A 12691-nucleotide genomic window follows, 5' to 3' on the forward strand; every position below is an offset into this window, starting at 1 on the left:
CATCTTGGATGATGAAGAGAGCATTCTCATTGAATTGATTATCCGCGGCTTCTCTTGGAGTGAAATTGCTTCGGTCATGCGGATAGAAACCTTCTTCAATGATTCTCCAAAGATTAGTATTCACATGATTTAAATGACGCTTAAACCGATAGACCCAAGAATCAAAGTCCTCATTTTTCACAAACTTAGGGGGAGGACCGGCATGATTCAAGTGAGTAGAAGGAATCGGTCCACCATAAACAAGTGGAGGTTCCACATGGGCAAAGATGCCAGTGCCATTCTTACCACTAGAAGAAGGAGTTTTTCACTAGTAGCTTCCCCCTTGTCGGAGTTAGCATCCGTCACCTTGTTAGTGGGATCACCCACTTTCAACAGTGCGGTGGATAGTTTAAGCCCTTCAATGAATTTATTAAACATGCTTCAACCTCGGTCGTCATGGAGGTTTTCAATGTGTCCAAAGCCACATTGAATTCCTCACGAGAGACCGTGGTTCCCTCATCGCCCGTAGACGAGACCGGATTCGCAGCGGAGTGCTCCTCCACCCCGTCTACGACGTCAATCATACTCTTCGGACGGCAAAGTCCTTAATAAATAGACGAGGCTCTGATACCAATTGAAAGGATCGATATAGTTGACTAGAGGGGGTGGGGGTGAATAGGCAACTAACAATTTTTAGCTTTTCTTTACCAATTTAAACTTCGCATCAAAGTAGGTTGTCTAGATATGCAACTAGGTGAGCAACCTATATGATGCAACAACAACAAGTACACAAGCAAGCAGGGGATATAACACAAATAAGCATGCACAAGTAAAGGCACGAGATAACCAAGAGTGGAGCCGGTGAAGACGAGGATGTGTTATCGATGTTCCTTCCTTTTGAGGGGAAGTACGTCTCCGTTAGAGCGGTGTGGAGGGACAATGCTCCCCAAGAAGCCACTAGGGCCACCGTATTCTCCTCACGCCCTCACACAATGCGAGATGCCGTGATTCCACTATTGGTGCCCTTGGAGGCGGCGACCGAACCTTTACAAACAAGGTTGGGGCAATCTCCGCAACTTAATTGGAGGCTCCCAACGACACCACAAAGCTTCACCACAATGGACTATGGCTCCGTGGTGACCTCAACCGTCTAGGGTGCTCAAACAAACAAGAGTAACAAGATCCGCAAAGGATTAGTGGTGGGAATCAAATTTCTCTTGGTGGAAGTGTAAATCGGGGCCTTCTCAACCAATCCCTAACAAATCAACAAGTTTGATTGGCTAGGGAGGGAGATCGGGCGAAAATGGAGCTTGGAGCAACAATGGAGCTTGGGAATGGAAGAGGTAGTCAACTCGGAGAAGAAGACAACCCTTATATAGTGGAGGGACAAATCCAACCGTTATCCACCAACTCAGCCTGCGCAGCACGGTACTACCGCAAGGGCAAGCGGTACTACCGCAGGGCCCCGCGGTACTACCGCCCGAGAAGCACAAAACAGGACTGCCCAAATGCACTGAAGCAAAGGGCGGTAGAACCACTGGCACGGTACTACGGCTCCCCCTTGCGGTACTACCGCAAGGCAGGGAAGTTCCAGATTTTGGGAAGGCACGGACATATAAAAAATACATCCGTGGCAACTTCCGCTGAGTTGGAGTCAATGCAAAAATCCGACACGGTAGTACCGTAAGCTAGGAGCGGCACTACCGCACGTGGTGCGGATGTAAAAAATTACATCCGCTCCTACTTCCGCGCAAGGTGCTGAACCAGGCCACAACGCACGGTACTACCGCGCCCTAGGCGCGGTACTACCGCGTGGGGCACGGATATAAAAAATTATATCCGCCCCAACTACCGCAGCCGCAGCAGCGCCTGGCCAGGGGACACGGTACTACCGCTCCAGGAGAGCGGTACTACCGTGGGCGCTTGCGGTACTACCGCGCCTTGGCCCGGTACTACCGCAAGGGCCTGCGGTACTACCGCATGCCCAAGCTCAGCAAGCATGACAGTTTGCATAGACGCGAAATAACGGAGGATGCTCCAAAGGGCCAGAGGAAAGGAGGTGCAAAAAGGAGTAGACGTGTGCGTGAAGATTCCACCCAAACCTTTCCAAAGCGGACCCCCTCTTAATAGTACGGCTTTCCTACTACTCAAATCCACCGAAAAGAAATGTAGAAAAACACCATCTTCAATAGTCTTCGAGGGGCACCAAACCATCTTGTGCCTAGTGATGAAATGTTTGGAATACTCAAGGCACACGATTAGTCCGCAAAAGCATTGTCATCAATCACCAAAACCACTAAAGGATAAATGTGCCCTTACAGCCGGCGTGCAGGTCCTCCTACCACCGTCATGCCCGTTATCCTATCACCGCTCGCCCCGTCTGCCTCATGCTCACGCTAGAATTTCAGCTTTGCAAACTCGACAAGTTTTTCCGAGAATTGTTCTCCACAAAGAGTACTCGGTGTACACCTCTCAGACAAAGAGAATTTTGCCAAGAGCCAACGGACGGACACTTGGCAAGCAGTTTGCCAAGAATCAAGCAGTGCCTCTCAGTAAAATAAAGTAACTTCAAGGCCATTGGTTCCTCAGATATTTGCTGAGAGCCAAACCGATACTCCGCAAACATTTGCACGTTGCCGAGAACCAAAAAATCTATTTTTTCCAAGAACTTTGCCGCTGTTTTACTAATTTTGGTCCACATTAATTGCAGCAAGGTTGAACCAAAAAATCTAGCCACGTTTCATCATTGAAATATTCCATTACGTAACCACCCTAATTTGCCACAGAAGTTCGTTGATGAATTGACAGAATCTAGTGACGTTGATAATTGGAAGTATATTTGGAATTAATTCAACTCAATATTCTTCTAGTAAATCTTATCTTTCCTACTTCTAAAGATTTGAGTTGGTGGTGAGTTCACTAACCCCTCATGCTCTTACGCGTGGGACATGCTGTAGTCGAAATAAAAAATTCTAGCACTGGATTGGAGCAAGCGCCTCCTTTCCACGTGGAGCCTCCTCATCTTCTCCTGCAACCGCAAAAAATACCATCTCTTCCTCACGATTCAGTCCACCGCTGTTGTTCCCCAATCACCTTTGATCTGGCCGTTGTTGTTCCCCAATCATCATCCTCTATTCGTATCTCTAATGGGGGCTTCAATTTCTCTACCACCGCCTCCCGACGACGCCATGGGCGGTTGCCATTCTGCCTATGTCATAGCTAGCGGCCTCCAAGATACTACACCAGAGGGGCGTTGTGGCTGCCATCCTTCCCACGGACAGCAGCATCGACAACTGCGATAGCAAGAAGTGCCTCTACCAATCTGGTTTGACCACCGTATACATAGGATGGTACTATTTCGTGTATATAACATAGTTTTAAATAGCCGGCTATAGCTCCGCTATAGCCTTTTCAGCAGGGTGCCGCTAAATAGACTCATGTACAAATTTCCCGCTATAGCCTGCTATAGCCCGCTATAGCTGATTTTGAGGTCCGCCGCTATTTGGCATAGCCCGCTATTAAAAACATTGATATATACGCATCGTATACATGATAGCTCATGCACAAACACTGCGGTAACTTTGACCCGGCCGGGGTGGGGGAGGGGAGGAGGTTGTTTGAAAACATACCCCCCCTCTCCTGATAACTTACGTGTAAATAGCACGGTAATGCACGTATCATAGACTTGATAACTCACGTACAAACACCGTGGTAACTTTGACCCCCGGGTGAAGAAGGTGTTTGAAATCACCCCCCTTGATAATTTATGTGTAAATAGTGGGATAATATACGGACTGCTGGTGTGGTAGCTCCCGCACAAACACCGCAGTAACTCCCCGGGAAAAAAAGTTGTTGAACACGTACCACGGTAACTGATGTGTAAATAGCCTGATAATATGCACACATCAGAGCTGATAATTTACTTAGCTCAGGTCTGGTAACTAAATGGATGCACTAGAGAAAGGTTGGAATACCATTTTTTTCATGCCCGGTAATTTCTATAAAAACAACTTGGTAACTTATTGGGTGTCCCAGACGTGATAACTTACGTGGCCACGCATCATAACTTTTTATCCGAAAAAGTCCTCAAAATATACCAACATGGGATCTAGTTTCAAAGGCCTCATCACGATGAACTTTTTATGTGAAAACTATTTTTCAGTCGGACCAATGGATTCAGCTACAAAACATTTTGAAGTATTAAAATGGAGAAATCTCGGATAACATCAGTGTTTTATCCTGTAATCCATCCATGCATTTGCACATGGGGAGAAAGGCGCGAAGACCATCTTTCATGCCCAATAATTTCTATGAAAATAGCTCCGTAACTTACATGTTATAGATATCATAACTTACATAGCCCAGGCCTGATAACATTTTACCAGTAAAAAAAGTCGCCGTAATATACCAACATGGGCTCTAATTTCATACATCTTGTCGCGGTGAATTTTTATGTGAAAATAATATTTCAATGGACGACGGTTTGAGCTATTTTAGAGTTTCAAAATAGAAGAATATTTTGCTGGCATCATCTGTTTTATCTTGTAGTTTGTATGCATGCATGGAATCACAAACCAACACTTGCATGCCCTTCATCGGCCGCAAAAGAGATTAGCAATTAAGAAAAAAGTGAAGAATTTGATGTGTGATTTGCGATTAAGGAAGAGAGAGGGGTGTTCGGAGCTGTATCTATCTTCCGACTGTTCGGAAGTTGGTTGTGTCCTTATATTATATTATATAATAGACATGTCCTTTCATATGATCCCGATTCTATGTGAAACTTGACAAGAGCTCGAAAGCTCATTTTATTTGTACATTGAGAAGTCTAATATATATACTTTCATTCTCTCTATATACTCTCTCTCCTCGGTCCAACAGTATTCAAGTGTTCATTTATTATGCACCATCCAAACGCACCTGTTACAAAATTCTTGTGTTTTGAAATCACGTTGAAATTTATGGTACATGGTATCTTAATTATACGTTTTCCATATTCCTATGTTTTCAAATTCCTGCAATGCAAAGAAGTACCTTAAAGGATTTCTAATGAATGTGATGATATGATAATGATATTATTATACTGTTGTTATTATTATTATTTTTCTTGCAAAAAGTTCATATGATGGTACTACCATTCTTTTGCTTCTATTGCTTGTCAAAAACAAATGGAAAATAAGGAATTCTTGGCAAACCAATTTCTAACATTTATAGACGATTGTGATCTGAATCTATGTGAGATATGCTAATTTAATCCAAGAACTTAACCAAAATGTTGGTTCTACGAAAAATGGTCCTTGATGTGTTATAAACTGATCGTTAAGCAATTTTAATACATCAAGTTTCTTTAAAACCGAAGAACCAAACCAATCTGTTCGGTCTTTTAGCTTTGTCCTCTAACATGCTCTACATAGTAGATCATGTTCAAATAGTTTTTAGCCTGAAACATTTTATTAATCATTGTCTCGCTTAGTATTTGCGTCGTGTCTTTATTTCCTATTTTTTATTACGGCTTTAGCTCGGTTTTGTGTTGTTAGTTTAGTTTACCTCACCGTTATTCTCATTATCTCACAGAAGGGCGATAGTAGTAAGCTATTTTCATGTGATGACCCAGGTGAAAATGCTGCTAGTCATGCTCAACCTTTGCTCCTCGCAAAAATCTATACTGCGGTGAACAGTGTGTTTGCAGTCGTCAAGATAATTTCCTTTGTCCATTGCCGGAAGCAAAGGGCACAAAACCAATTTTGGCTTTAGACGCGGGTACAAAGAAGATCAGTAGGAGTAATCTTTATTAATAACATATAGATAGAAAGGTCAGAATGACCTATTTTATTCTTCATGAAATACTTATTGCATATTTCGGTTGCTTCCATAGCACATGTCTAGTGGAAACAAATACAATACATACTACTAAAATACCACAAGATGAAATTATTTTTTCTCCAGCAGAGCCTTAAAGGTAATTGGAAATGTAAACTGGGGTGGACCATAGTAAAACGCAGCGGCTGTCAGCTTGGCAGCCCTATCTGTCATGAACTCTGGGTCCCAGAACCAGTAACCATCTGGATTGTAGCAGTACGTCCAGTCCGGGTAGCCCCACTGGCTGCAGGAGTCCCGAGTATTCACTAGCCCTGCACATCACACAACATAACAAGTAAACAATGAAACAAACGAAAGTTTAATGAATATTGGACACATGTGTGTTGGTACATTCTCGAAAAAAAAACATGTGTGTTGGTAGATAATGGAATTCGGCTCCCAGATTGGGGTGCTGGTAAATATGGCAATGGTGATTGGTTAATTTTCAACAGAAGAAAGAGTATCAGTTGTTAGTTTACTGTGCTACGTACCATAATTTGATGGGTTGGCAAAGACGGCGGTGGTGAAGCCATAGAAGTCGCCTATGGAGTATGAGAGGCCCGACTTCTTGGACGCGAGGTCAGCCATTAGGGGCTTGAGGGCCGCATCGAACGCGGTGGCTTTGTCGTTCAGGCTCTGGTCGCACTCATACCTGTAGGGTGGTGGCATGCAACCGATGAGGCCGACGTTGACGATTGCCAGCTTCCTGGCGCCCATGTCATAGAGGGACGTGATGAAATCCCCGTACAGGGACATGAGCTCCTGGAGCTCGGTCTGCTCCCGCGGATATCCGGACTCGACGTTCCATCTTGGATCCAGGTCCTGGCCACCGATGCTAATGAGGAAGATGGACTTCGAAAGGAGCTCACGCATCTTGGCGTCGCCGCCCAGCTTGTTCTCCATCTGGCCTCTCGTCACCTTAAAGTTCTCCAGCTGCTTCGGCAATGAGATAGACCGCTCTCCATTCTGCATGCAGAAATCCCCCGTTTCATGTCTTATATCAAACAGGGTTGCCATTTCTTCAGTCAACTCTTAATAAACCATCTAATCTATGTTGTAATTCGTGTGGGTTCTTGTCATTTTAAATATTTAAAAAAAATCCTACAATAATGTAAATTGATTGAAAAATATATCGATTGAGATCTAGCCACACTATTTCAAAACTTAGTTATTTCGCACAACTGCAAAAAAAGTGCAATGCCTTACAGTGGAGATTTTTATACCGGCACCCGCTGAGGCATAGTTGGCTCCCCATATGTTGAGCCCACCGTTCAGCGACATGTAAGCCGGAGGGCTCTGCTCGAAGCCGATAGATGTCGCTGGACACCATGAAATCAACCAAAAATTAAACATGGACGATTAGTGAGTAGAGAGTATGCATATGATGCGTTTGGCACGCGCTCGTACCGACGGTGTCAGCCAAGTTGGCCCCGTTGCTGAACCTGCCACTGCTCGATTTGGAGACCTGCGGGGGGTACCCCTCCTCCGTTTCAGTCTTGGGCAAGTATGCGTTGTTGCCGACGTCCAAAGCCCCGTCTCCGAACACGAACATCGCCGGTGGTGGCACCGGCTTCGGCGGCTTTACCTCGTCATCTTTTTTGACCGGCACATGCATTGTGCTATATTTCATCACAGGCCCAAAACCAAATCAACACATCCAAAAGAATACTTACTGCAGAATGTCTTGCAGTCGGGGCAGATGACGATGCATTGCTGGGGGCAGCGGGCGGGGCAGGTGCTCATACATCCCGACCGCTTCCTCTCGGAGTCCTTGCAGGTCACGTTCCTTGGAGGGGCGACCTCCCCCTCCTCCTGGTAGCCGTCCGGGGAGCCTGGAGATGGGTATGAGCCCGGGGATGGATACGAGTCCGGCGAGCTTGGGGACGACGGGTATTGGGCCAACGCCGACATCGCCAGCAAGAAGAGGAGGCCCACCCTGAGCACAATTACACGCGTCGCCATTGCTGCTGCTACCTAAGCTGTTTTTTTTTTTTTGCGAATATGCTACCTAAGCTGTTGGTGCTGATCGTTGCAATCGACGGCCTCAAGGCTCTCCTTATATTCTATGGTTAGTCAGCACTCAGCAGCAAGTTGGGTTAATGGCGAGCGTTGACCCAGATTGCCGGACCAGCAATGTGAGTAGTCGATCTGTCTTATGAAGGACGACAAGTATGGAGCAAGATCTAGTCAAGATACCCTTGGAATACAAGTACAGTATAGAACAGATCAAGTCGGCAACTCATAAGATTCTCCGGTGCAGTCGGGGCCGGTGCCTCGGGGTCAGGATAGAGATATATACTTCAATAGGTAATAATGCAACTGCAGCTGGAGACTTTTACGTGCTGGCAGAGGGAAACAACCCATGGATGAACTGAAGACATAGAGAGAGTAGCCTGTGCGTGTGATCGGGCTGACAGCAGACCTACGCGTCCATGCTTTCATAATACTAGTATAAAGCAGGAGACTAAGTCAAAGCCTCACAAGTCAAATCGTGAGATGATATGCTTCCTCACGTGCTCATGCTTGAGATCTGAAATCTTCAAAACCAAGTCAGGCGGCTCAAAAGTCAGATCGAGCACGCAATTTATTTATTTATTGTTTATTTATTTATTTTTGTTTTTTGAACACGGCAGAGCTCACAACTGTGACTTACCTAGTAACCATAGAGGGCGTCTTAGCGACTGTATTTCAATAGAATCCAGTTTTGTTGATGATGTTGATTTGTGGCTAGGTGCATATCTCGTCTATATTTGCATTGTTTTGGCTTTGCTGCTTCGGTGAAAATAGATAAATTTTATGTTTGAGAAAAAAGAAAACTACACCCGCCTTCTGTCCAAGAAATACAAGGACATGTGCAATGGCAGGGAAGTGTTTCCGACTAGATGACGGAGGAACTCGGCAAAGCATGCTTTGCGCCGAAAGGGGATATGTCGAGTATGGTATGCTGATGCAAACCATTTGTCGAGATGATAATGGTCTTCGCCAAGTCCTCCTCGCATTCGGCGAAGAAGTTGTTCAAGTGGTGAGTCTAATTTCCTTCACGTTCCATATGTTTATACATGGTAGTAAAAATATGGTATACAATAGATTATCTTTTATAAGAAAAGATTATTTCTTATCTCTCAGCGTTATCTAACAACTTGTGCATGTATGCCTATAGAAAGAGAAAATCTAATAGAAAATGTGGGGTGAAATAAAGGCATGTTAGCACAGTACAAAAAATGTCTTCATTCTCTCTCATCCAACTTATCAAACATTTCATTTATTATCTTTAAGGAGCTGACATCACCCTATTGTAGTATAAGTGTTGGATAAAGGTTTATCCCTATGAAACAATATATGCTCATACTTTAAGATGGGAGGAGTATTAATTAGTTTATCGGTAGTTAGCATAGAGGGAAATGTATAATGTAACAGGAAATTACACTTTCATAACAGGAAGGACACACTTAGGCAATATAAATGGATAACAATAATGGATCCTACATCAACGCTCCAATCCGACTCAGAATCATGGATTCTGACTACCTTGACAGCCGCCTCATCCTACCACTCTATCACCCCCTCCTCCCTGCACTGCTAGAGACCAGTGGCCAGACTAAGTCCCGACACTAGTCGATGAAGGCGACAGCGAGAAGATCTCTGCCCAGTAACCATAACCAGTGAGATGCAATCTACAAGCGACGACTTGAGCTAGAGGGTATAGTTGTGCAGTGGTGGCGGCGGTGATTCCGTCCAGGCAGGCAATCTCTTGTGGTAAGGTGTCGGTGGCCACAATCCCATCTTCAGGTACACAGATGGCACCGGCGACCTTCTGCATCCCAACGAGGCGGCTCTGCACTCGAACATGTGGATGGCACCATGGCCCTGCGCTGCTAGCTTTCATATCCAATAGCAACGGCGAGTATGTTTCGCGGACCAATTATGTCATGCCAGAAGAGGAAGGTGGAGCATGAGGATGCCACGACACTGCCGTAGTGTCCCCAATTGGGATTTTGGCGGTGCCAGTGACCTTCCTCCCTCGCCAATTTTCCTCGCATGTGCGTCAGCGATACCTTCGTCGTTCCGAGCCTTCGGTGGCAACCAATACTTGTTGTGGCTTGACTAAATGCTTGTGCGGGTATGGTCTTCACTTGTGTGGCATCTCACGTCAAGACTGTGGTATACATGTAGCTGTTGGGCTTACCGAAAATGGTGGCGATAACACATGATGGTTTGGATTTGGTAGTGCTTCTCGAGAACTCGGCCTCGAGCTCCAGGGTGAAAACCCAAGGTTTGAACCTAATTTGTTATGCCTATAGTAATGGCAGAATGTTTGTGTTTTTACCTTGTTGAAGGCATTGCTCGGATTTGCTAGGACCTTATCTTCAAGGTAAACACGCAGGATTTGACTTTTGGTGGTGAGAGATCCGGAGATAGCGGCACTTAAGTGACATTTCCTTCCTGGAGGCGTTGTTGTTGTAGAACCTTTCTCGATGTCTTTGTGATCACAAGAAATGGTTGGTGCGGATGGTCGTTGTTTTAGTTCGTCGATCACTGTTTTGATCGCTTCTTAGATTTTTCCTGTTCACTTTCCTCTGCCTAGGCGGTCTTGTATGACTTTGCACTTTGCCTGCGTAATTCTTTGTGTGTGCGCGCGCACGTTATTATTGGTTGTGTGGATCCTAATCATGCAGAGAGCGGATTTGTACTAATTGTGTTTGTATCCATTTGAATAAAAACAGCCTTTCGCAAGAATGACTAATCAGGTATTCTGATCTTGTTGTTTCCGTCCTCCTTTTATTTCACGGAACAACTGTCGTCGTCTTTATTCTGTCGTCGCCTTCCTTTTTCAGAAAAGCATAGCAACGCCAGCAAGTTCGTCAGCAAAGTTGTCAATTTTATATGTTCTTCGGAGAAAGTAAGGTGGATCTTATGCAGCTGTGGGCTGGGGCGCCCTCGTAATCATATTTCAGAGCACACTACTCGTCCAGTTGTATAATAAGAACGGAGACAACATTTGAATCGCCTCCAGTTGGATTACCAAAAGCCCCTTAACGTATAAGAGCAATTTGGGCATACTGTGCTTAATGTATCCCGCGCCGTATGCGGCATGCCCATACAGGTAGAGCCGAGCGCACGGCTCGAGCCGATACGGCCTGCTCGCATCTACCCCCTCCCGTCACGTGAAAAAAAAACCCACGACCTGCGTTGATCACGCGGCCCATTCCAACGTCGCCCCGCCCCGCCGATCGCCGCCCTTACCCGCCGATCGCCGCCTTTCCCTGCCGATCTAGCCGTGATTACGCTGCCAATTTCAACGTCTCCTCGTCTGGCCGATCGCCGCCTTTCCCCGCCGATCGCCGACCATTCTCCTCGTCTTCACTCGGGATCTGGCCGCCGTGGACGTTGTTGGAGTCGCCCGCCGTACGTGATCTGGCCTCCGTGCAGGTCGTCGCGGTGACGGGGCGTACGTGGACGCCGTCGCCGCCCGCAACTTCGTGATCAACCTCTCCGGGAACGTCCTCGCCGTCCGCAGCCAGGCCAGGCCGGCCGAAGTGCACGTACCTGCCATGTAAGCCGTCTAGTTTGTAAAAAAAAATTGTACCTGTAAATAATTATCTGCAATCACTTGTTAGATATGAAGTACTCATCGGTATGACTGTAGTACATTTAATTTGATTTAAAATTGATAGATCAATTTTTATTTTAAATGTTGCAGTGTTGGTAGTGAGGTCATTCAATGGATAAAGAAACTGGATTTACGAATCTGTTCTTGGAGACGAGTGAGTGGGATGGTAGCGATAGTGTTGATCGTATGAATGATAATGAAAGTAAAAATGATGATGATAGCAGCGACAATGAATCCTGGTCGTCGTACAGTAATTTACCAGAGGAGGATTTTCAAAAAAAGGAGAAGTGTGCTTGTAGTGAAAACGTAAGTGACGTGTACATTCATTTCGTCGGACCAAGAACCATATGGGTACTTACATGTGCATATGATTTTTTTATGTGCAGGAGGATATTGACGTCCAGAACGAGGAAAATCATGGTGTTAATGTTGGGGATCATAGCAGAATTTTAAAATTTTCTACGCATCACCAAGATCCATCTATGGAGTATACTAGCAACGAGGGGAAAGGAGTGCATCTACATACCCTTGTAGATCGCGAGCGGAAGCGTTCCAATGAACGTGGTTGATGGAGTCGTACTCGCCGTGATCCAAATCACCGATGACCGAGTGCCGAACGGACGGCACATCCGCGTTCAACACACGTACGGTGCAGCGACGTCTCCTCCTTCTTGATCCAGCAAGAGGGAAGGAGAGGTTGATGGAGATCCAGCAGCACGACGGCGTGGTGGTGGATGTAGTGGGATCTCGGCAGTGCTTCGCCGAGCTTCTGCGAGAGGGAGAGGTGTAGCAGGGGAGGAGGGAGGCGCCCAAGGCTGTAGTGTTGCTGCCCTCCCTCCCCCCTTTATATAGGCCCCCTGGGAGGGGGGGGGGGCGCCGGCCAAGACCCATCTAGATGGGGGGGGGGGGGGGGGGGCGGCGGCCAAGGGGGTAACTTACCCCCCAAGTCAAGTGGGGCGCCCCCCCACCCTAGGGTTTCCAACCCTAGGCGCAGCGGGGAGACCCATGGGGGGTGCCCCAGCACACTAAGGGCTGGTTCCCTTCCCACTTCAGCCCATGGGGCGCTCCGGGACAGGTGGCCCCACCCGGTGGACCCCCGGGACCCTTCCGTTGGTCCCGGTACAATACCGATAACCCCCGGAACTTTCCCGGTGGCCGAAACTGGACTTCCTATATATAATTCTTCACCTCCGGACCATTCCGGAACTCCTCGTGACGTCCGGGATCTCATCCGGGACTCCAAAC

The 12691-nt window shown here is 46.4% G+C and overlaps 1 protein-coding gene across 1 annotated transcript; it reads right to left on the reverse strand.

Annotated features, from left to right (window-relative positions):
- Positions 1 to 5792: 5792 nt before the first annotated feature.
- On the reverse strand, positions 5793 to 7843 carry LOC123163637 (GDSL esterase/lipase At1g29660). Its single transcript, XM_044580997.1, has 5 exons — positions 7509 to 7843; positions 7243 to 7428; positions 7042 to 7154; positions 6327 to 6801; positions 5793 to 6107 (listed from the first exon to the last, which is right to left on the reverse strand). Exons 1-5 carry the CDS (start codon positions 7795 to 7797, stop codon positions 5908 to 5910), a joined length of 1263 nt encoding a protein of 420 aa, XP_044436932.1. The 5' UTR covers positions 7798 to 7843; the 3' UTR covers positions 5793 to 5907.
- Positions 7844 to 12691: the final 4848 nt, after the last annotated feature.

The sequence above is a fragment of the Triticum aestivum genome, chromosome 7D, assembly GCF_018294505.1.
Source record: "Triticum aestivum cultivar Chinese Spring chromosome 7D, IWGSC CS RefSeq v2.1, whole genome shotgun sequence".
Taxonomy (NCBI): Eukaryota; Viridiplantae; Streptophyta; class Magnoliopsida; order Poales; family Poaceae; genus Triticum; species Triticum aestivum.

Excerpts from the sequence above, each read along its gene's own strand:
- LOC123163637 (XM_044580997.1), bottom strand. The coding sequence starts at position 7,797 with ATGGCGACGCGTGTAATTGTGCTCAGGGTGGGCCTCCTCTTCTTGCTG. Across the intron at positions 7,429-7,508 it reads CGACTGCAAGACATTCTGCA|ATGACGAGGTAAAGCCGCCG; the intron begins GTAAGTATTCTT and ends CGGTCAAAAAAG. Across the intron at positions 6,802-7,041 it reads CCGGTATAAAAATCTCCACT|AATGGAGAGCGGTCTATCTC; the intron begins GTAAGGCATTGC and ends TTCTGCATGCAG.